General features: G+C 45.6%; 1 protein-coding gene and 1 long non-coding RNA gene across 6 annotated transcripts in view; one reads left to right on the top strand and one right to left on the bottom strand.

Annotated features, from left to right (window-relative positions):
• Window positions 1-18,601, top strand: part of LOC120110418 (uncharacterized) — a 66,229-nt gene that overhangs the window by 46,652 nt on the left and 976 nt on the right. For 2 of the 5 annotated variants that reach the window (XR_015973385.2, XM_088711176.2), the window contains exons 1-5: window positions 10,591-11,031; window positions 11,749-11,857; window positions 11,959-12,054; window positions 12,925-13,028; window positions 13,157-13,293. Coding sequence is in view for 4 of the 5 variants with exons in the window: in XM_088711176.2 (XP_088567302.1) it covers window positions 11,798-11,857; window positions 11,959-12,054; window positions 12,925-13,028; window positions 13,157-13,293 (397 nt within the window). In the remaining variant the exon portion in view is untranslated. Of the gene's footprint in view, window positions 1-9,434; window positions 9,482-9,606; window positions 9,987-10,589; window positions 11,032-11,748; window positions 11,858-11,958; window positions 12,055-12,924; window positions 13,029-13,156; window positions 13,294-18,601 lie in introns of those variants that run through there. The other 3 variants (XM_088711189.2, XM_088711185.2, XM_088711177.2) reach the window with 3 other exon arrangements.
• On the bottom strand, window positions 16,957-17,729 carry LOC113462322 (uncharacterized). The gene is made up of 2 exons (XR_003384476.4): window positions 17,267-17,729; window positions 16,957-17,199 (listed from the first exon to the last, which is right to left on the bottom strand). It is a non-coding gene; the product is annotated as an uncharacterized LOC113462322 (long non-coding RNA).

The following is an 18,601-nucleotide window of genomic DNA, read 5'->3' as shown; positions in this document are numbered from 1 at the left end:
TTCCTGCTTGATATTTAGCTAGGTAGTTTTGTGTAAATGAAGGGCCGGCTATAATAAGCCAAGAAAATTGATCATGAAGCAAGTTTTACTGGAAAGTTAGCACATTCTATGGTTTAGACTCGTGCAATTTGGGTCCAATCTCCTAGATCCTCTGATCATGGAAAAATGTCTGGATGAAAAAAGAAAACAGCAAGGATTATTTTGCTTCTCAAATAGTTAACCAAATGCCAAAACTGAATCACGATATGTTGTTTACTAGCTTAAATTTCTTTTGGATGCTGATTAGCATCATTCTGGTTTAGTATAAAATAATCATATTCACTTCTATATAATTATATTGAGCTTATTCACTGGAGGGGCACTCACTCTTTGGAGGGTGCGGATCAAGTCAGACAGCTGGAACTCTTCAGTCAATCTAACACACGACTTGTACAATTTAACAGTGGAACTTGAAGCCCAATATTAGACAGCTGCATAGAAGATAATAAGCATAACTTGTTGATTAATATTTTTGCCTTGCTTCTTTATTGGTTGTCGGACTTGTGTGCAAGCATGCATGACATGCGCGCACAGAGATATACTGCATTCAACTCGATTTATATGTTTGATCTGTCAAAATTGTCTCAACTAAATTTCCATACAAGTTGTGTCAGTATTTCTTCTGTGTCAGGGATCAAGTGCAGTAGAGATTACATTTTATTGGATAGTTGCAACTTAAGAGAACCTATTATTGGATACCTTGAAATGAAAAGGTGATACCATAATTATCAATTCTTTTTTTTTTTTGCTAGGACGGGTGGACCATACCTAACGGGTATGGATACACCTAATAAAGTCAAAAAATAAGATACCTCGGAGTGCCGAGGGCAACTTTCCATCTCCAGTCCACAAGGTGCCTCCGGAATGATAAGCTACATACGCAGCCACCCAATCGGCAGCACTATTGGCTTCACGGTAAATATGCTTGGCCTGAAAGGCCCATCCATCCCTCACCATAGCCCAAATGTCACGGAGCAAGGGATGGTCACTACCGTTATCCCTTGGACCCCCTCCAGATCTAACTGATAACGGTGGCTGAATCATCCTCCAGGATGATGGACCTGGCCTGTAACACGCACCGGACATGGCGAAGGCCCGCCCAGGCAGCTCTCAGCTCCACACTTGGAACCGAAGTGTCAAATAACTGACTATCCCCAGCAGCCACAACCCTGGCAGACGAGTTTCGAATAACAAAATCCGCGCCTCCCCTCGTACCCCCATCCATGACTGATCCATCAAAGTTGACCTTGAGGAAGCTCGGGGGTGGGGGCTCCCAGGTGAAAAACACCGTACGGAATACTGCCGAAGCAGAGTAGGAACCCCAGATGTCTCGAGCTATCAAGATCCCTCCAACGGGGATGGTGTGACACAGCTCTGCCGTCTGAACACGGGCACTCTCGACCACAAGTCTCGGCGACATACGTCGTTCGCCGAATGTACAAGCATTTCTGGCCAACCAGATCTGGTAGACAGTACAGCTCGCTCGAACCGCCTCCTGACGAAGCATCGGAGACTCCGAGCCCAGACGCATGGCCGGTAAAAACTGGTCCCTACGGCTCCACACCACCTGTGGGACCCCTGCTAGATGCCAAGTATCCCTAGCCCATGTGCACTGAAATAGGGCATGGTCCACCGTTTCGACCACATCGCAAACCCCACACTCCCATGGGATCCTCAATCCTCGTCCTCCAAGTACAACTCTCGTAGGAAGACGGTCCCAGACCACCTTCTAGAGGAACAACGCGACCTTCGGGTGGAGTCCCAATCGCTAGATCCAGGCACAATCCGGACCAGGCTCGTACTTCCGCCTAAGAATGCGGGAAAGATCGCCCATCCTGATCCTGGATCTGGTTAAGAAACTCCACACTCGTACATCTGGTCCACCACTCCGTGGTAAAGAGAGGTGTTGCCCAAGGAGACAACCCAAGAGGGGGAGGTGAATTGGGTTTTAATTAATTATTGACAAATTAAAAACTTAATGAGTAATTAATTAAATCTATTGCAAGCAGGTTAAATAGATTACTAGATGTAGTGAATGGAGAGAGTGGAAGAGACAATTACTCAATACAAATACAAGAAACTTTATAGTGGTTTGGAGCCAACTCTTGCTCCTACGTCCACTCCCCAAGCCGCACTTGGGAGTTCACTATAATCCCTAGGATTACAGCCGGTTGTTTTACAAGTTTACAACCCAACTTATTGTTTTCGCGAGATCACAACGAACTCGGTCGGTTTTCACAGGCTCACCGACTAGAACCATCCGATTGTTTTTCCGGGATCACAATCAAACCCAGTTGGTTTTTTCTGGTTCACCAACCACAACCTTACACCGTTGGTTTTTCCTTTGGCTCACCAACAAACCTTACAACCCTTGATTCAATCCCCTGATTGAATCAAGTAAGAAAAAACAGTTTGGGAAAGTCACAAGGAAAGCTTCTAAAAAGCAAATGTGAACAATATTAATAGAGAAAGGTTAGAAGCCCTCAAACAGATTTCAGAAGGGGAAGTAGGGGCTTCTCAATTTCAGAGTCTTCTCTTGAATGCACAGAAGATTGAATGACAGTAGTAGAGCCTTGATTGCGAAGGAAGCTCTTGTCGGGTTGAGTTGAATGCACTTCTTCCTTCTTTTGCTTGTATTTTCTCTCTAGAGGATCTTGGTAGTTGAAAAGCTTTAATGCGGACAATGGAATAGCTCAATCTCACTCTACTACTATTTACTCTGGCTATTTAAATTGTTCCCTACGAAAAATAGTCGTTAGACACTGATTTGTAGCTGTTCTGTACAGTCTGCACATCCTGACAATGTATCCGTTGGGGTCGGAGTCGACTCGGCTGTTGTTGGAGTCGACTCATGCTTCACTGGAGACGACTCGCTCACTGTTCAGGATTTGAATTAAAGTGTTGTCCCGTCCTGGAGTCGACTCGGACTAAACTTGGAGTCGACTCGGACTAAACCTGGAGTCGACTCATCAATATCTGGAGATGACTCGGCACTTTTGGAGACGGCTCGTTCTCAAGGTTCCAGAAATCCATTTTTCTGCTTTTCTCTCTCGAGTCGACTCGGGTTCTCTTGGAGTCGACTCGGCTCTCAGAGTCCGAAAAGTCGATCCTCTGTCTGTTGATCTGAACTGCCTCGGAGTCGACTCGCACTTTGTTGGAGTCGACTCGGCTGACTTGGGAGTCGATTCTGGAGCACTTGGAGTCGACTCGTTCACAGGGTCTCTGAAAATGGTTCTCTGCCTCTCAGTCTGCTTTCTTCTGAGAGTCGACTCGGGCATAATTAGGAGTCGACTCGTCAAACGTCGGAGTCGACTCGCATCTTTCTAGAGTCGACTCGGTAACAGGGTCTAAAACTCATCGCTCTGTCTTTCTGTCTGTTACTCCTTGGAGTCGACTTGGAACCGTCGGGAGTCGACTCGGCAAGCATCGGAGTCGACTCGAAACCTGTTGGAGTCGACTCGGTGATTGGGTCTGAAATTCATCTTTCTATCCTTCTGTCTGTTCTCAGTCGAGTCGACTCGTAGTGTACCAGAGTCGATTCGAGCTTGTGCCAGAATCTCTGAAACACTTGGAGTCGATTCGTAATCTTCCAGAGTCGACTCGAGCTTCAGACTTTGATTCAAATTGAGTCCAACACTTAGCCAAATTACTTTGAGCCAAATCTCGAGGCACTTAAACATAAATTCACATATATTTGCCTGAAACACTGGATTGAATTCATTAGTACAACATGAAATATACTCAAATGCTTTGAGCTCATCAAAATCAAATAGGGGTATAATCAATCACTCCACAAGAAGGATCGGACCCGCTCCGCCAGCTGCTCCCTAAAGAAATGGGCCATTCGAATCTCATCCCAATCGGCCTCCTCGGGGGTCATAAAATCACAGACATGTAGACCCCAGCCTCGACACTAACTGTAGTCGGCCAAAGGCGCATAGGGAGGCCATCGACCCATGGGTCCCCGGCCATATCGATGCTACGCTCGTCGCCTATCAGCCATTGGGTGTGACCCGACACCATAGGCAAGTACCTCGCTATCTCATGCCACAGAAAGGAACATTTCTGCCCTCCTTGAGCCCAGCCCTCCGGGCATGCCCCCCATAATAGACAGTCATGATCCGGCTCCAAAACCCCTGCGGCTCCAAGATGAAGCGGGTAGCATGCCGGGCGAGGAGCAGCTCTCGTCTCTCCAGGAGAGACAACACCCCTAAACCACCCTCACTGAGAGGAAGGCAGATACTCTCCCATGCCACCAGGTACACCCCACGGCCCCCTCCGTGCGAGCCCCATAAGAAGCTCCGAAGAAATCGCTCGATCTTCAGTAGAACTGACCTTGGCACCACCATGTTTGCCATGAGATAGATGGGCATAGAACCCAATACAGATCTAATCAGCGTTACTCTACCCATCATAGATAGAGACGCTGCCCGCCAACCCTCTAGCCTGCTCTGGACCCGTTGCACCAGCCCGGTACACTCGGATACTCGCAATCTCCTACCTGAGATCGGAACACCTAGATAGGTCCAGGTTCCGTCCTCCTCAGACATCTCCATAATCCTCCGAATCCTCCATCGAACCTCGGATGACATACTCGGGCTGAAGGAGATGGCGAATTTCTGAGTATTCACTCTCTGACCGGATACAATGCAGTAGGTGGCCAAAACCCTCCTGATAGCCTGAGCATCCGCTACGCGAGCTCGAGTCAGGAGGAGACAGTCATCGGCAAAAAGTAAATGTGATATCGGCTGGGCCCCTGGAGCTGGAACGTAAGCCTCCAGCTCTCCGGCGGCGCACGCAGCCCGCAATGACCGTGACAAGACATCAAAACAAATGATGAACAGGTATAGGGATAACGAGAATCCCTGTCGAAGCCCCATAGTAGATCTGAAAAATGGGGACAGAGAACCGTTAACCAAGATAGAAAACCTCGGTTTCCGGACACACCCCAGAACCCAACCAATCCAGGTCTTATGGAAACCCAGACTCTCCAAAGCTAGCCTAAGAAAACTCCACCTGATTCTATCATAAGCTCGTTCCATATCCAGCTTGACAGCTATTAGGCTTCGCCGCTTTGAGGTCCGTCAAAGATTCCACATCATCTCTTGGGCCACCATGACATTATCGGAAATACTCCTATCTCCCACAAAAGCACCTTACTCCTGACAGATAATGCCGGAGAGGAAGGGCTTCATACGATCCATCAGTATTCTTGCCATAACTTTGTATAAAGTTGTGCACAAACTGATCAGCCTAAAGTGGCTCGGCTCAGCCGCGTCCTGATGCTTTGGTATTAGCGTAACAAATGTGGCCTTCCAGTCGTCAGGCATCCCTGCCCGACTGAAAAAACACAAGACCGCTTCCACCACCGCAATCCGAACAATACCCCAGTATCTTCGAAAGAAGAAAGGTGGGAAGCCATCTGAACCAGGAGCCCTATCCTCACCCAGTGCCCAGATCGCCTCTCGCACCTCCCCCTCCATCACCGGTCGAACCAACAGTGCATTTTCAGCAGCACCAATTTGAGAATCAGCCCTCGGGAGCTGGCCGGCGGCGTCAAACCCACTATCCTCCGTCCAACGAGAGCGAAAGAAATCGAGTAGGACAATACCCCAGTATCTCCGGAAGAAGAAAGGTGGGAAGCCATCTGGACTAGGCGCCCTATCCTCACCCAGTGCCCAGATCGCCTCTCGCACCTCCCCCTCCGTCACCGGTCGAACCAACAGTGCATTCTCAGCAGCACCAATTTGAGAATCAGCCCTTGGGAGCTGGCCGGCGGCGTCAGACCCACTATCCTCCGTCCAGCGAGAGCGAAGAAAATCGATTAGGATATGGCTGATCGTCGAATCACCCTCCACCCGGTGGCTCCGCTCATCCCGCAAGGATCGAATCATATTCCTCTGCCTTTTGATAACCGTAGATCAGTGAAAGAAACTAGTGTTCCGATCACCCTCTCTGACCCACTGAATTCTGAATTTTTGTCTCCAGAAGATCTCATGTTGATGCAGGATCGAGTGGTGAGTGGCGAGTCCCCGGAGGCCCACCATGTCGGCCTCGGGGAGCGCGCCCACCTGATCTTCTCTTCTTTGGAGGTTAGCAATCGTGGCCTCCACATCCTCCAACATCCTAAAGATATCGCCCACTACCTCACGGTTCCAACGACGTAGCCGTCGCTTAGTCAACTCCAATTTGCGTGAAACCCTCTGCATGGCGTCACCGCGAACTGGCAAACTCCAAGCTTCTCGGACAATGTCCTAGGATTGAGGGAAAGACAGCCAAACCTTCTCGAAGCGGAAGGGGCACTGGTGACTAGAACCTGATGCCGTCAAAATCAGCAAAGGACAGTGATCCGAAGCAATCCGGGGTAGATGACTAACCCTGTGGGAGGGAAATCTGATGAGCCAGTCAGTAGAAGCAACAGCCCTATCAAGCCGCTCCCACATCCTGGCTCGTCCGAACTAGTTATTACACCAAGTGAACTGCGGACCGAAGAAACCCAGATCTACTAGGCTGTTACGCGAGAGAAAATCGCGGAACTCCCTCCTATCCACAGTGTCAGTGAAAGCCCTACCTCGATTCTCACTCCCCTCCAAGATGCAATTGAAATCACCCACCATCGCAGTCGGAAGACCCCGAGCGATTAAGTGGGTGAGCTCATCCCACAAAATCCTCCTGATCCGATGGTCAGTACTAGCATACACTCCGCTCAAGACCCACGGTGCTGCATTAGGTTCTAAGATAATCATAAGGACCTGTTGGGAGCAGTTATGGAATATGTCAACTGTTGCCACACCCTGCTTCCACAGAGCCACAATGCCCCCGGACAACTCCTGGGATTCTACTACATATGACTCCCAGTCAACCTCAAACCGCCGTAATACACGACAGAGTCCTCTACCAGATAGTCGTGTTTCATATAGTAGGCAGATCTTTGGACTATGGATCTGAACCAACCTCCTAAAGGATGACATGAAAGCCGGCTTTGCCGCCCTCTACAATTCCACGCAAGAATCCTCATGGGGAAAAGTCCGAGAGGTCGGCCACAGGCACATCAACCCTTTGGGCTGCAGGATCCATCACCACCTCGTGATAAGGATCGTCCCGCTGACCCTCATCCACACTAGCCCCGAACGACTCGCAACACTGCCGCCTTCACCCGTTGTACGACCGTCGAGTGATCCACGGCCCTGCTAGCAGCCCCCTCATAACCACTCAGTCACCTACCCCCGGCTTCACAAGTGCAGGCGTGTCCCACCCCACCAGAGAGTCACTCATAGGGCAGTCTACGCAGACTGGGCCCTCACGAGTCCTAGTCGCATCGCCCAGATCGGGCCCACCTAAGGCACCATCCTCTTGCCCCACATCTACCTCTAGAGGGCCTAGAGTAGTAAGGATCTCGGACGGCGGATCCACCCCCGGGGCCTGGGCCCTAAACTGGAAACCACAAGCACTGGGCCCCACAGACTCGGCCAGCAGATCAGGCCTGATGGCTGGCCTCATAGGGCCCAATTGGGCCGTGAACAGTGGAAGGCCCCCGCCCACAGGGGCCTTCCCAGAATACTTCGCGTGTGGCCCAGCCAATTTGGGCCACGCGCTGACCAACGCACGACGGGCCTGGGAACCCGTCGCGCGGTTCACCGCGCGAACCACGCGGGGCACACGTGCCCCACGAGTCACTGGCATGGCCGAGCCACCCCTGTGGCCCGCCCGACCCCGGCCCAGGGATTGGCCCACATCCAGAGCAGCCCAGAGTTTCTAGACCGCTTCTTGGACTGGTCTGCGGGCTGGCCCACCGACCCAGCGCTCGGCCCGGCCTAATCCGACTGACCGGCCCGAATCTCCGGCGGCCCGGTCATACCCAGCGCGGGCACCGAGTCAACACGTCCCACGAGCGCGTCGCCAGCCGTGTCAACTTAGAAGCCTTTATCTTGCCCGCCGGAGGCCAGGGCCCCCACCACCACCGACGGGGAGTGGCGACGAGCCACCTTGGTAGGCTTTTGCCAGCCCTCTAAGTCCGGCGGGGACACCGAAGGGCTAGGCGAAGCAACTGGCGAGGAGGGCCGAAAAGGGGGCGACCCAGCTGAGGGCTCGGTCACCTTCCCCAGCTGCGGCGGTCCTTTCTCCCGCAGCTACCGGGCGCGGGATGTCACCAACCACGGGCCGTAGATCGGTCCGGTAACCTCCTCCCCTGGTGAACTCACTCCGGTCGGTGCCAGAGCCCCGAACCGGCACGCAAGCTCGAGATGCCTGATTCTTCCACACCGAACGTAGAGATCCGAGATACTCTCGAAGACAAAAGGCTGCCAGAGAGCCTTCGTCCTTCCGAGTATTTGGATTTCTAGGAGGAGGGGTTCGGAGGCGTCAATCGCTACCTTAACACGAGCGAAGCCCATGGCTCATCGCCCCTCTATGACTCCATCCACGGCCATAGGCTATCCTGCCTTGGCTGCGATATCAAGAATAGTCGAGGTCGACCAATACTCTGGGGGAAGCCCAGGTAGCCGGAGCCAGACCACCACGGTCTTTACTGGGGTTTCCCTAGGTAGGAAATCCGGAGTCCACGGCTCCATAGCTAAGAGTTGCCCCGCCACCACCCAAGGCCCCTCCAACAGGGCACGGTTCCGGACTTCCGACGACCGGAACCGTAGCGCAAAGTAGTCTTCGGCGAGGGTAACCGCCACCACCTCCCCTGTTTTCTTCAAACGGGCAGCCACATCCTTGGCCACCCACTCGACTTTAAGTGAATCATTTTTTCCTCAAATTCAGATGAGAAGAATAATGTGATGCTTTTAATTGTTTCAGAAACTGGCAAGCAGTCATGCATTGTAATTGCCCTTGTTGATGAATATCTAATTCTTTTTGAAATTTCTATTGCAGTGGGTTACTGCATATCTCAAACATAATTCATTCCCATGTCTGTAGTAAAAATTGATGAGAAGGTGAAAGTTCTCCTTGTGAAGTCAACTCTTCCTGACAAAATTTCCCTTTGGTGAGCATAAAATGAAATCCCAGGTGACCATATTATCTTTTTGAGAATTGTGGGATATTGTATATGCTCACACTTTATGGAACATCACAAATAATCTCTCTCTCTCTCTCTCTCTCTCTCTCTCTCTCTCCTAATCTCTCTGAGATTAGGAGAGGCTCATCCCCACCTTATGCCCTATACCCACCCTACCCCTCAAGGGCCAACGCCATCGAGAATCGAACCCCTGCCCCAAATAATCAATTGGAATAATAGTAAAAGTAATCATTCTGAACAAATATTACGTATACCAACTTTGGTTGCAAATGAAGATCGTAAACACAAAGTAATTCCTTGCAAATTATATAGTGCCATATTAACCTGTAATAGACCTCTAAATGTTTTTTTTTAATGATGTGATGACTAACAGCATTGCAGATCTTGAGAGTGAGCCTGGATTGTCTTTGAAACAAAGAGGTAATGCCCCTTTAATATTTACCCATTTTGTTTTTACTTGATGTGATATTGCATCATGGCTTCTTTTCCTTTGCCTTCTACATATATCTTTAAGTTTTCCCTCTCTTATTCTTTTTTCACAACAGAAAGTGTTTTCTGAGATTGAAGAGAGGGCCAAAAGATATTCACCAGGTTACCAGTCATTTCTGCAACTCGTTGCACATGCTTCCAGCTGATGCATTCCCCTTGAAGATGAAGCTAGATTATACTGAAACTGGAAATGATTCAAATTTGAACAAAACGATGAATTGAGTGGTAATGACAATGCTGTGTCGTGATGATAATGTTAAGACATTTTGCCACCATTTTAGATGAGATCATTCAGATCTTTGGTCAAATTGGAGCCTATATGCTTTGCAACTGAGAAAGGACTAAAGCGCAGTTTCATCCTCTGACATTCAGAGATGCAGGAATGAATTGTTCTTGATGTTGTGTTATACAGAACTAGAAGGGGGCTGAGCAAAAGGTCAGAATTATTCTCCAACTATGAAAGGAAGATGTTCTCTTCCTCACTATTTGTTCAGCCTGTTATTGATTTCACGTAGGAATTCTATCACCACTCTTGTTGTATGAGCAGTGTAACATCTTCCCAAGTATGAGTACCGATCTATTATGTTATGGATCTTTGCATCTAGGCCTCTGAGCAGATGTTTTAACTGTTAAGAACCATGAGTATAGTTGAGTTAACGCATGCTTTGTACATAGAGATGTTCTCAGATAAAAGTAATCTTGCATGGACTTGGCACTTTGCATCTCTCACCAAAGATCGTGGGCTACGTCTCCATAACTTCGTGTAGATAGAAACAGCTAATTATGTCCAGGTGTATCATTGAGGTATAAACTCTTATATATATCCTAGTGTCCAGGTGAAGTCTATTAGAAAAAGAAAAATGTTTGTCCAGGTGCATCACTCTATTCCCCCCCGCTCTGCTGTGTTTGTCCAGCGAATGGGCCCAACCCATGATTCCAACCCCACCCCCCACCCCCCACCCCCCCTTCTCTTCTCTCCTCTTCTCCCCATTCTCCCTCTCCTTTCGCCTCCTCTTCCACCCTTCCTCGCTCTATCTCCGTCCTCTCTCGTCTTACCTCATCTCTGAGTTCTCTCTCGGCTCCGAAATTGGGAGGGGTTGGGATTTGGGAGGCCAGTCGCCGTACTGGTATCGGGTCCGGCCTGGCCGTGGGGCCTGGTCGGTAACAACTTTACCCGATAAGGATATCGGATTCATTTGCTGGGCTCATCTCTTAACGGGTCCCCAATATCCTGACATTCTATTATTTTATGGTTTCCTCCCACCGTCCCCGTCGCTGCCATCGCCGCCTTCTTTCGGTCCGGCGGCTTCCTCTTCCTCTCTTCTCTCCCTCTCCTTCCCTTCCTCTCCGTTTCTCCGGTGATCTGTGGCGGTCTCAAGTTCGGTGCCTGGCGGTTGGAGTGCTGTGAGTTGAGTGGCTCGCCCTGCTGTGCCGAGTCAGGCCGCCCCTTCCCGTCCACTACGGCTGGAGATAGCTGATTGGTACCAGACCATCTTTCCTCTGGGTGTTCCTTTCTCGCACTGATCTTGAAGTATTTTTTTCTTTTTTCTATTTTTACTACTCTGGGTTTCTCTGGGTGGTTTATCGGTGTTAGGGTTTTGGCATTGGTTCTTGGATCTGTGCTAATTGAGAGGCGACGGTTGGGTTCGCTAATCGGCATCGCTATTCGCTACCTCTCTTATTCGGTCTATTCCCCCGATTCCGAACTCCCACGTACGGATTCCCGATCGCTTCCTAGGGCTAGGGTTCTCCTCCTTCACCGTTCTCCAGCTCTCCTCGTCCTCGATTCTCCTTCTCTAATTTTTTAGATCTTCTCCCATTAAGTTAGACATCAATGCACAAACTGATTGGAAAAAGTTATCCCATTTGCAATTCTCATAATAAGTCCATTGTTACACTAGTACATGCGTGGGAAAAAGATACTATTGCCAAAAACAGAAAAAAAGAGTGCTTTTATGTTTTGGGTTACTATTATGATAGATAATTTTAAAATAGCATATGATGCTTATGTAGAGGTTGTAGCAGAAATAACATGTACTGGAAGTAGGATTTGGAACAATTATTTTCACTAGAGATGACAGAAAAATTCTAATGAAAAGGTTAAAATTGCAAATGGTTCATTTAATGTTATTTATTTTCTTATGTGTTATAAATGCCGAACTCTCAAATAATGAAAAAGGAACATAACTTGAATCCAGACCTCCGGAGAGGAAGAAGTGTGCAAAGAACTAAGAGGGAAAGAGAGAGATGGGGTGGAAGGCAGCTGAGAAGATAATCCAACGCTGGAAGATCCTCAGAGGAGATAATGTATAACCTATTGATCTCTCTTTCTCCCTCTCCCTCCACCCCCCTCCCCTCCCTTTCAATATGTTTTTTTTCCCCTTGAAATGATGGTTTCTTTTTTGTAGGTAATGATCATAAGAGGGAAAGATAAGGGTGAGACAGGTGCCATCAAACGCGTTATCCGATCCCAGAATCGAGTCATCATTGAGGGAAAGAATCTGGTTTGTCCCATTTACTAGTTCCAGATGTTTGTCAATTTTTTTGTTTCTTTCCCTTTATTTTTTTAGTGAGAATCAAGTTTTTTATAGAGTTTTGTTGATCTCATTTTTGTTTAATGAGACCCCATCAGCATTCTTGAATTTACAATATTGAGAAGGAATTGCTAAATGCTTTGTATCAGTGGTAATGTTACTTATGCGAATTCTGGACTTTTGCTCCATAATGTGATTGAGTCAGAATAATTGGGACATTGCCGCCCTTTTCTGATTTTTATCTTATTATGGTTAATTCTTGGCATTGGATCAGGGACATTCTTTTGGTCCAAGACTCCCATTAATGGAGATAACCCTCATTCTCCTATGAAATATCATGGACTTAAATGGCCATTTTTTGGATTCTGTTGATATGATACAGATCCTGGTGGGAAATTTATTGAATAATAGAAATGTTATCCAAGTTGTCAGTTTCTTCTCTATTTTATTGGAGGTTTTGTTGATTAACATTTTTTCTGAATATTAATTACTCCATGAATAGATTAGAAGCTCTTAGCAAAATTTTAAGAATTATATCAAACTTTTCTGTTACTTGTTAAATCCTGCCTTGCTATCAAGATGTTTCTAATATCCCTTGGATTAGTTCTCATTGTCATATCTGCAGTGTCTTGCATTTCTGCACTTTTTTTCTGAATTTGTTATCTTTTTTATTGTCCTGTTCACTGTTTTTAAAATCATAGTTTAGTTAGTGTTGGTGTTGAGATTAAACTACCATGAATTCCGTAATTTATAGACTTAGTCTGTTATCTCAGTCTTCAACATTGTAAATTATGTGATTTTAGGCGTAATAAGTGTGATAACAAGGATCCGTGTTTGCAGGTGAAGAAACACATCAAGCAAGGACAAGGACATGAGGGTGGGATCTTTTCAATTGAAGCTCCTCTTCATGTCTCAAATGTTCAAGTTCTTGACCCAGTTACTGGGTATGATGCAGATGGATTTTGTTGATTGCCTTTTAGTCACAGGAAAATACCTAATAAAGGCAATTTCCCCTTTTGTCTTCATTTAATTGAAGCAGAAGTAAATTGTTTACTGTAATATGCTCATGCAGGAGACCTTGTAAGATTGGATACAAGTATCTGGAAGATGGAATGAAGGTAAGAGTCTCGAGAGGGCAACAAGCATCTGGAGCCATAATTCCTCGTCCAGAGATCTTAAAACAAAGGAGAAAACCAAGACCTACTGAACGTATGTTTTTCTTTTCCCTGCAACTTTATGTCTATCTGTTTGTTGAAGCACTAGCATCGGTTTTTTCTTGCAGTTCTTCTGAACTAGTCCATTCTGTACTCATCACTTGTTCTCTTAGATGTCTGAATTGTAGTTTTTCTTGCTACGTAGCTGGTTTTGCTGTCTTAAAAAGTTCAATAGAGAGCATATTTGTGCATGCACAATCTGTTTTATGTCACATAGTTGACACTGCGTATCTCTTGATTGGAATATTGCTAGTTCTTAGCCATTCTAATCAAATGATACAATGTGATAAAGTAGTAAACCTATGATCTAGATTTGCATTTTAATTGAATAACTTTTTCTACTTCATGGATGAACTACCTCTTGGCCCTATTTATCTTTGAAGAGTAGTTTTATTGTTGTAGAGAAGGCTTGCCGCTTAGTTATGCCTATGATAGTGTCATCCACCAACCATTTGTTTGCAATCATTTTCCAAGTTTTGTATTTCTTGGAGGGTTAATCAGATGATACTTAGGAAGAGCAGGTTGAAATGTTTGGACAGAATTCAGGAAGAAAAAACTCATAATGCAAGAGGTAGTATGCAGCATAAGATGGAAATGGAGGTGGCAGTTCGGAAACCAAAGGTACCTTGTAGGCTACGCCTTTGGACTTGCATTTTTATGGTTAGAACATGAAAGGATTGCTGATTAGGCTATGTGAATTATCTCTAGGACGTAGGTCTTGAGAAAGGAGGGTCATTCTTCCATTCACCAACATTGAAGAATTATTTATTTATCAACTCTTCCAAGCATGGTCTGCCGTACCGGCCCGTACCGATACAGACCTGTATGTACCGGTCCGGTCTGGGACCGGTACCGGATCAACATGGAATCCGGTACCGATAGTTTATTATACGGGATCCGGTGCGGACCGGTACGCGACCGGTTCGGGCCACCACCGGTACGCCGACCGGTACCGGTACGGCGGACCTCGCTTCCAAGTTTCTATCTCAACAAAGTCACTAAAACTTTGCAAGACTATGTATGAAGGCAATGAAGAAAACAGTAAATAAAAATGGGAGATATAGATTATTCTCACTATAAATGTTTGCATTTGATCCGAATCCGGTGGTATATTTGGAAATTGTTTAAGATTCACCCCCAGACGGCCAAAGTCAATAGGCTCTTGCATGATGATAACAAGTTGTGGCATTAATACTTGATAGGGGTTGATGATAACAAGTAGGGCTTCTTCAATTTCAATTGGACTAGTTATTTCTTGACATGGCTTATGAAATCACTTGGTAAGTCATCTCTTCACAATGGTAGGATGAAAATGGTTGTTGCACTTATTTATTTAACATGGTCTGTATTCGTGCAATGACAGTGAGAATCCTCTAATCTTATCTCAAACACAACTCCTTTTGATGATGAGAAGAATGCCCAGGTTGTAATAGTTTTATTTGATGTTTTTAATTACTTATAAAAGCTTTTTTAACATATGTTTAATCTAGATGCAAATGACAGCTTTGGTATCTGCTTCGGTTGCAACACTAACCATACATAAATATATTTCAACACCAGAACATTTTGTTTCATCTCGAATACTACGTTAGAGCCTTAAATTTTGAATAAATATAGAAATAATTCAGAAAAAGGATTAAGAATAAAAAATTTAAATTATATAGGAGGATTCTACCAAAAAAAATCATGGAGGAGGAAAAATTGGAAGGACAAAATCATAAGGAAATGAAGGAAAAATTTAAACAAATGTTTTTTTAATTAAATAAAAGATCTGTAATAGGAAGGTTGGAAATTATGTTTCAGACTTTACCATGGACAGTTACAAATAGGATTGATGTGACATAGAAAGTTATCAGAATAAAAAGTTTGAATTGCCTTGCATGGGTTGTCAAAGAGTCAAAAAACATAGGAAATGAGGAACTACAAAGTAATAGTTAAAGAAATTAAATCATTGGATGCATTTGATATACCTAATGTAAGTTGTATCATTGGCAGTGGATAGTTTATATTCATCAGGTGCTATATATGTCCTCCTCAAATTTAGTTGGAATTGGATCCATTTGGTACAAATCCTATCAAAATCTTTCGTATAGTGAAATTGGTTCAATTGAAGGGGTGACAATTCATCCATAATTGTCTTTATGTTGCTCAAGTCTCCAAATGGTTAGAGCAAAATAAGCAACTACCGTGAGACACACACATGCACGCACACAGAGAGAGAGAGAGAGAGAGAGTCAAGGTTCTTCTTTTCAGCCTAAATTATGCATATATTTGTTGGAAAATATATAAATATCATTTTGGATACAGATATTGCCGTATCAGTACCTAAACAATCCAAGAAGATGCACGCACAGAGAGAGAGAGAGAGAGAGAGAGAGAGAGAGAGTCAAGGTTCTTCTTTTCAGCCTAAATTATGCATATATTTGTTGGAAAATATATAAATATCATTTTGGATACAGATATTGCGGTATCAGTACCTAAACAATCCAAGAAGGATTAATCTGAACTTTTATAGCATCTATGCATTTATTATTATTTTCTATCATTTATTATTATTCTCTAACATGTTTCTTAAAACCTTAAGCTTTTTGAGAACCACAAAATGACATAATGCATACTTGATAATCTAATAAATGAACATAGGTTTGGTATATCTAGAGATCGTCCACCAATATGCTGAGACTCTAACTAGAAAAGTTGCCTATTAAAAACATTCCAAAGTAAAGGTATCCATGATTGTTATGACTATTGTTGCGAGGAAGACATGTATTGACGATAATAAGACCAAAAAGCTTTGTAGCAGTAGTTAATTTGATCGTTCTTCATTAAAACTAATACCTTATGCATGATGTATCTTGATGAGTAGTTTACAAATAATTTGCTTTTTAGGCTTGCTAGCATTAACTTTTACCAAGAATAAGATGCATGTTCCAGGACTTTTAACAAACAGGTTCTTAACACCTTAACACTTCTGAGATACCAGGTTCTTTGTTCACTATTAAACACATTATTTAAGGCTTTTACCTAGGGACGTGTTATTGACAGTTAGAAACTGTTGTTCTAAGAGCTAGCAAATTGTAATATGAACTTCTTGACCTTTGTAAAGCTCCTGCCTTCCATTTCTAATATTCCTATTCCATAAAGAAAGATTGTGTTTAGTTTTAAGTGTACTAGTTGCTTCCTAGTTGCTAGACATCGAAGTAAATTTAGGATGTAGAGAATGGTTGGGAAACTTCTTCCCTGAGCTTGGATTCAAACCCTGGAAGCTGGGAACAGTAGGCCATCAGAACTAGAGCTGATCAAACCCCGGGTCGGGCCGGGCTCGGGCCGGGCTCTACAGCAGAAATTAGGCCCGATGGCTATGCCCAGACCCGGCCCGGCCCGACTGTCGGGCTTAAATTTTTGTCCAGGCCCGACCCAACCTTATAAATCTGGTCCCAGGCCCGACCAGACAGGCCCGACCCGACAGGCCCGATTTTTTTTTTTTTTGTTTGGAATCTAGAAATGGGCAAAAATGGCCCAACAGCTTATTGGGCTCTCTAAATTGGTTAATTAGTTAATGTTAAGGATTCCAAATTAAATAGATAGTGTTGGTGGTGGTTTCAAACTTTGGAATTTGGATATATCTACAAATATTAAAAAAGAAAAAATTTGCAGCTTCAAGCCAATAGAAAGAAAATAAAATGTATGAAACACTGTTGTCCAGCTGAAAATTACAACCCAACAATAAAAACTGCAAACTTAGACAATTACATATTTAGACAAAATACAAATTACATTGTCCCATTAACATTATAACAAACATGCATCTTTGTGCATTCAAAAGTTCATAATTTTTTGAAGCCACTTCCATAATAGAAAACTGTAGAAGAACATCCTTGCATCTTCTAACTCTCAAAACCTACAAACACAAAATTGAAACATTAGCAATTGTTAGAGTTATTAGTAGAATATCTAAATGACCGAACCATATTATCAGGGAAGAAGAAACTGAGAGGAGAAAATTCAAAGAATCTCCACCCTCCAAGAAGTCCATCTCCAATCCCCCGATCTTTCTTCCTGCTGGCCCAGCTGGAACTGGAGCAATGTGAGGGAAGGAAAACCAAGACCAAAACCAAAAAAGAGAAGGGATGAAAGATCACATTGCTCAAGCCAACCAAATCCCTCCTCCCTCTTTCTCTGTCTCCCGTCTCCACCCAAAACAAAACCACTGTCCCCAACTTCCCAAATTTCTCTCCAAGCTCCCTTCCATCAAGGGGGAAGACTCGTAGCCACCTCCCTCTCCCCCCCCCACCTCTCTCTCTCTCTCTCTCCCCCCATCCTGGCTCGAAGCTCCGGAATCCGGAATTTGCTTCCGAGTTCCTCTCTCTCTCGCTCCCCCCCCCACCTCTCTCTCTCTCTCTTTCTCTCTCTCCGGGCTTGGGCAAAATCTACCGGGATCGAGCTCGAAGAGGAGGAGGAGAAAACTCTTACCGGTGACTGTGAGTCGGTGACCGGAGCCGCGGAGGTTGCCGTCTGGGGGAGAAGGACGCGAAGAGCCGCCGGTTGGTCGTTGAAGAGGCGACGACACGAGAGGAGGCGACGGCTACAGGGAAACCGGCGGCTACAGGGAGCGGCTATCAGGCTCTCAGCGAGGGAAAAGGGGGGGCGGGGGCGGCGGTGGCTCTCAGCGAGGGACGGGGGGGGGGGGGGGGGGGGGGGGGGGGTTGGGGGGGTGCAGCGGCGGCTCTCAGCGAGGGAAGGGAAGGGAAGGGAAAGGGGTAGGGTTTCTTAAAAAAAATTTTAATATATTATAACAGGATTTTATAGCCGGGCCGAACCGGACCATTTTTAAAAGTGTCCAGGCCCGGCCCGATTTTTTTGGTCGGGCCGCTTTTCCTGCCCAGGCCCGACCAATGGGCCCTTTTTCAATGCCCAAGCCCGAAAAATTTCGGGCCGGGCTGGGCGGGCCAGAAGGCCCGTGATCACCTCTAATCAGAACTATACGATCGAGACTCATTATTAGTAAGGATTGTGAAGACAATGAGTGCCCCCCGTTAGAGTTCCAGCTAATCTTTCAGTTTCTTGCCAGGACATCGATCTGTTTTTGATAAAACAAAACCTATTCCTTTTAATATTTCTAGTAACCTTAGAAATTCTTTGGCCTTTTTACCGATCCTAAAACAAAGGCTTACATTCTGTGAATATCTAAAAGAACTATAATTTCAGACTGTCTTAAACCCTAACTCTTTCTCTCTCTATATTTTTTTCTGGGTCCCCTTTGTAAGGTTGCATATGTATTTTTACCCCCCCCCCCCCCCCCC

The sequence above is a fragment of the Phoenix dactylifera genome, chromosome 1, assembly GCF_051530095.1.
Source record: "Phoenix dactylifera cultivar Ajwa chromosome 1, Ajwa_hap1_PhDact_Kaust_v1.1, whole genome shotgun sequence".
NCBI lineage: Eukaryota > Viridiplantae > Streptophyta > Magnoliopsida > Arecales > Arecaceae > Phoenix > Phoenix dactylifera.
This window is presented reverse-complemented; position numbering and strand designations above follow the sequence as displayed.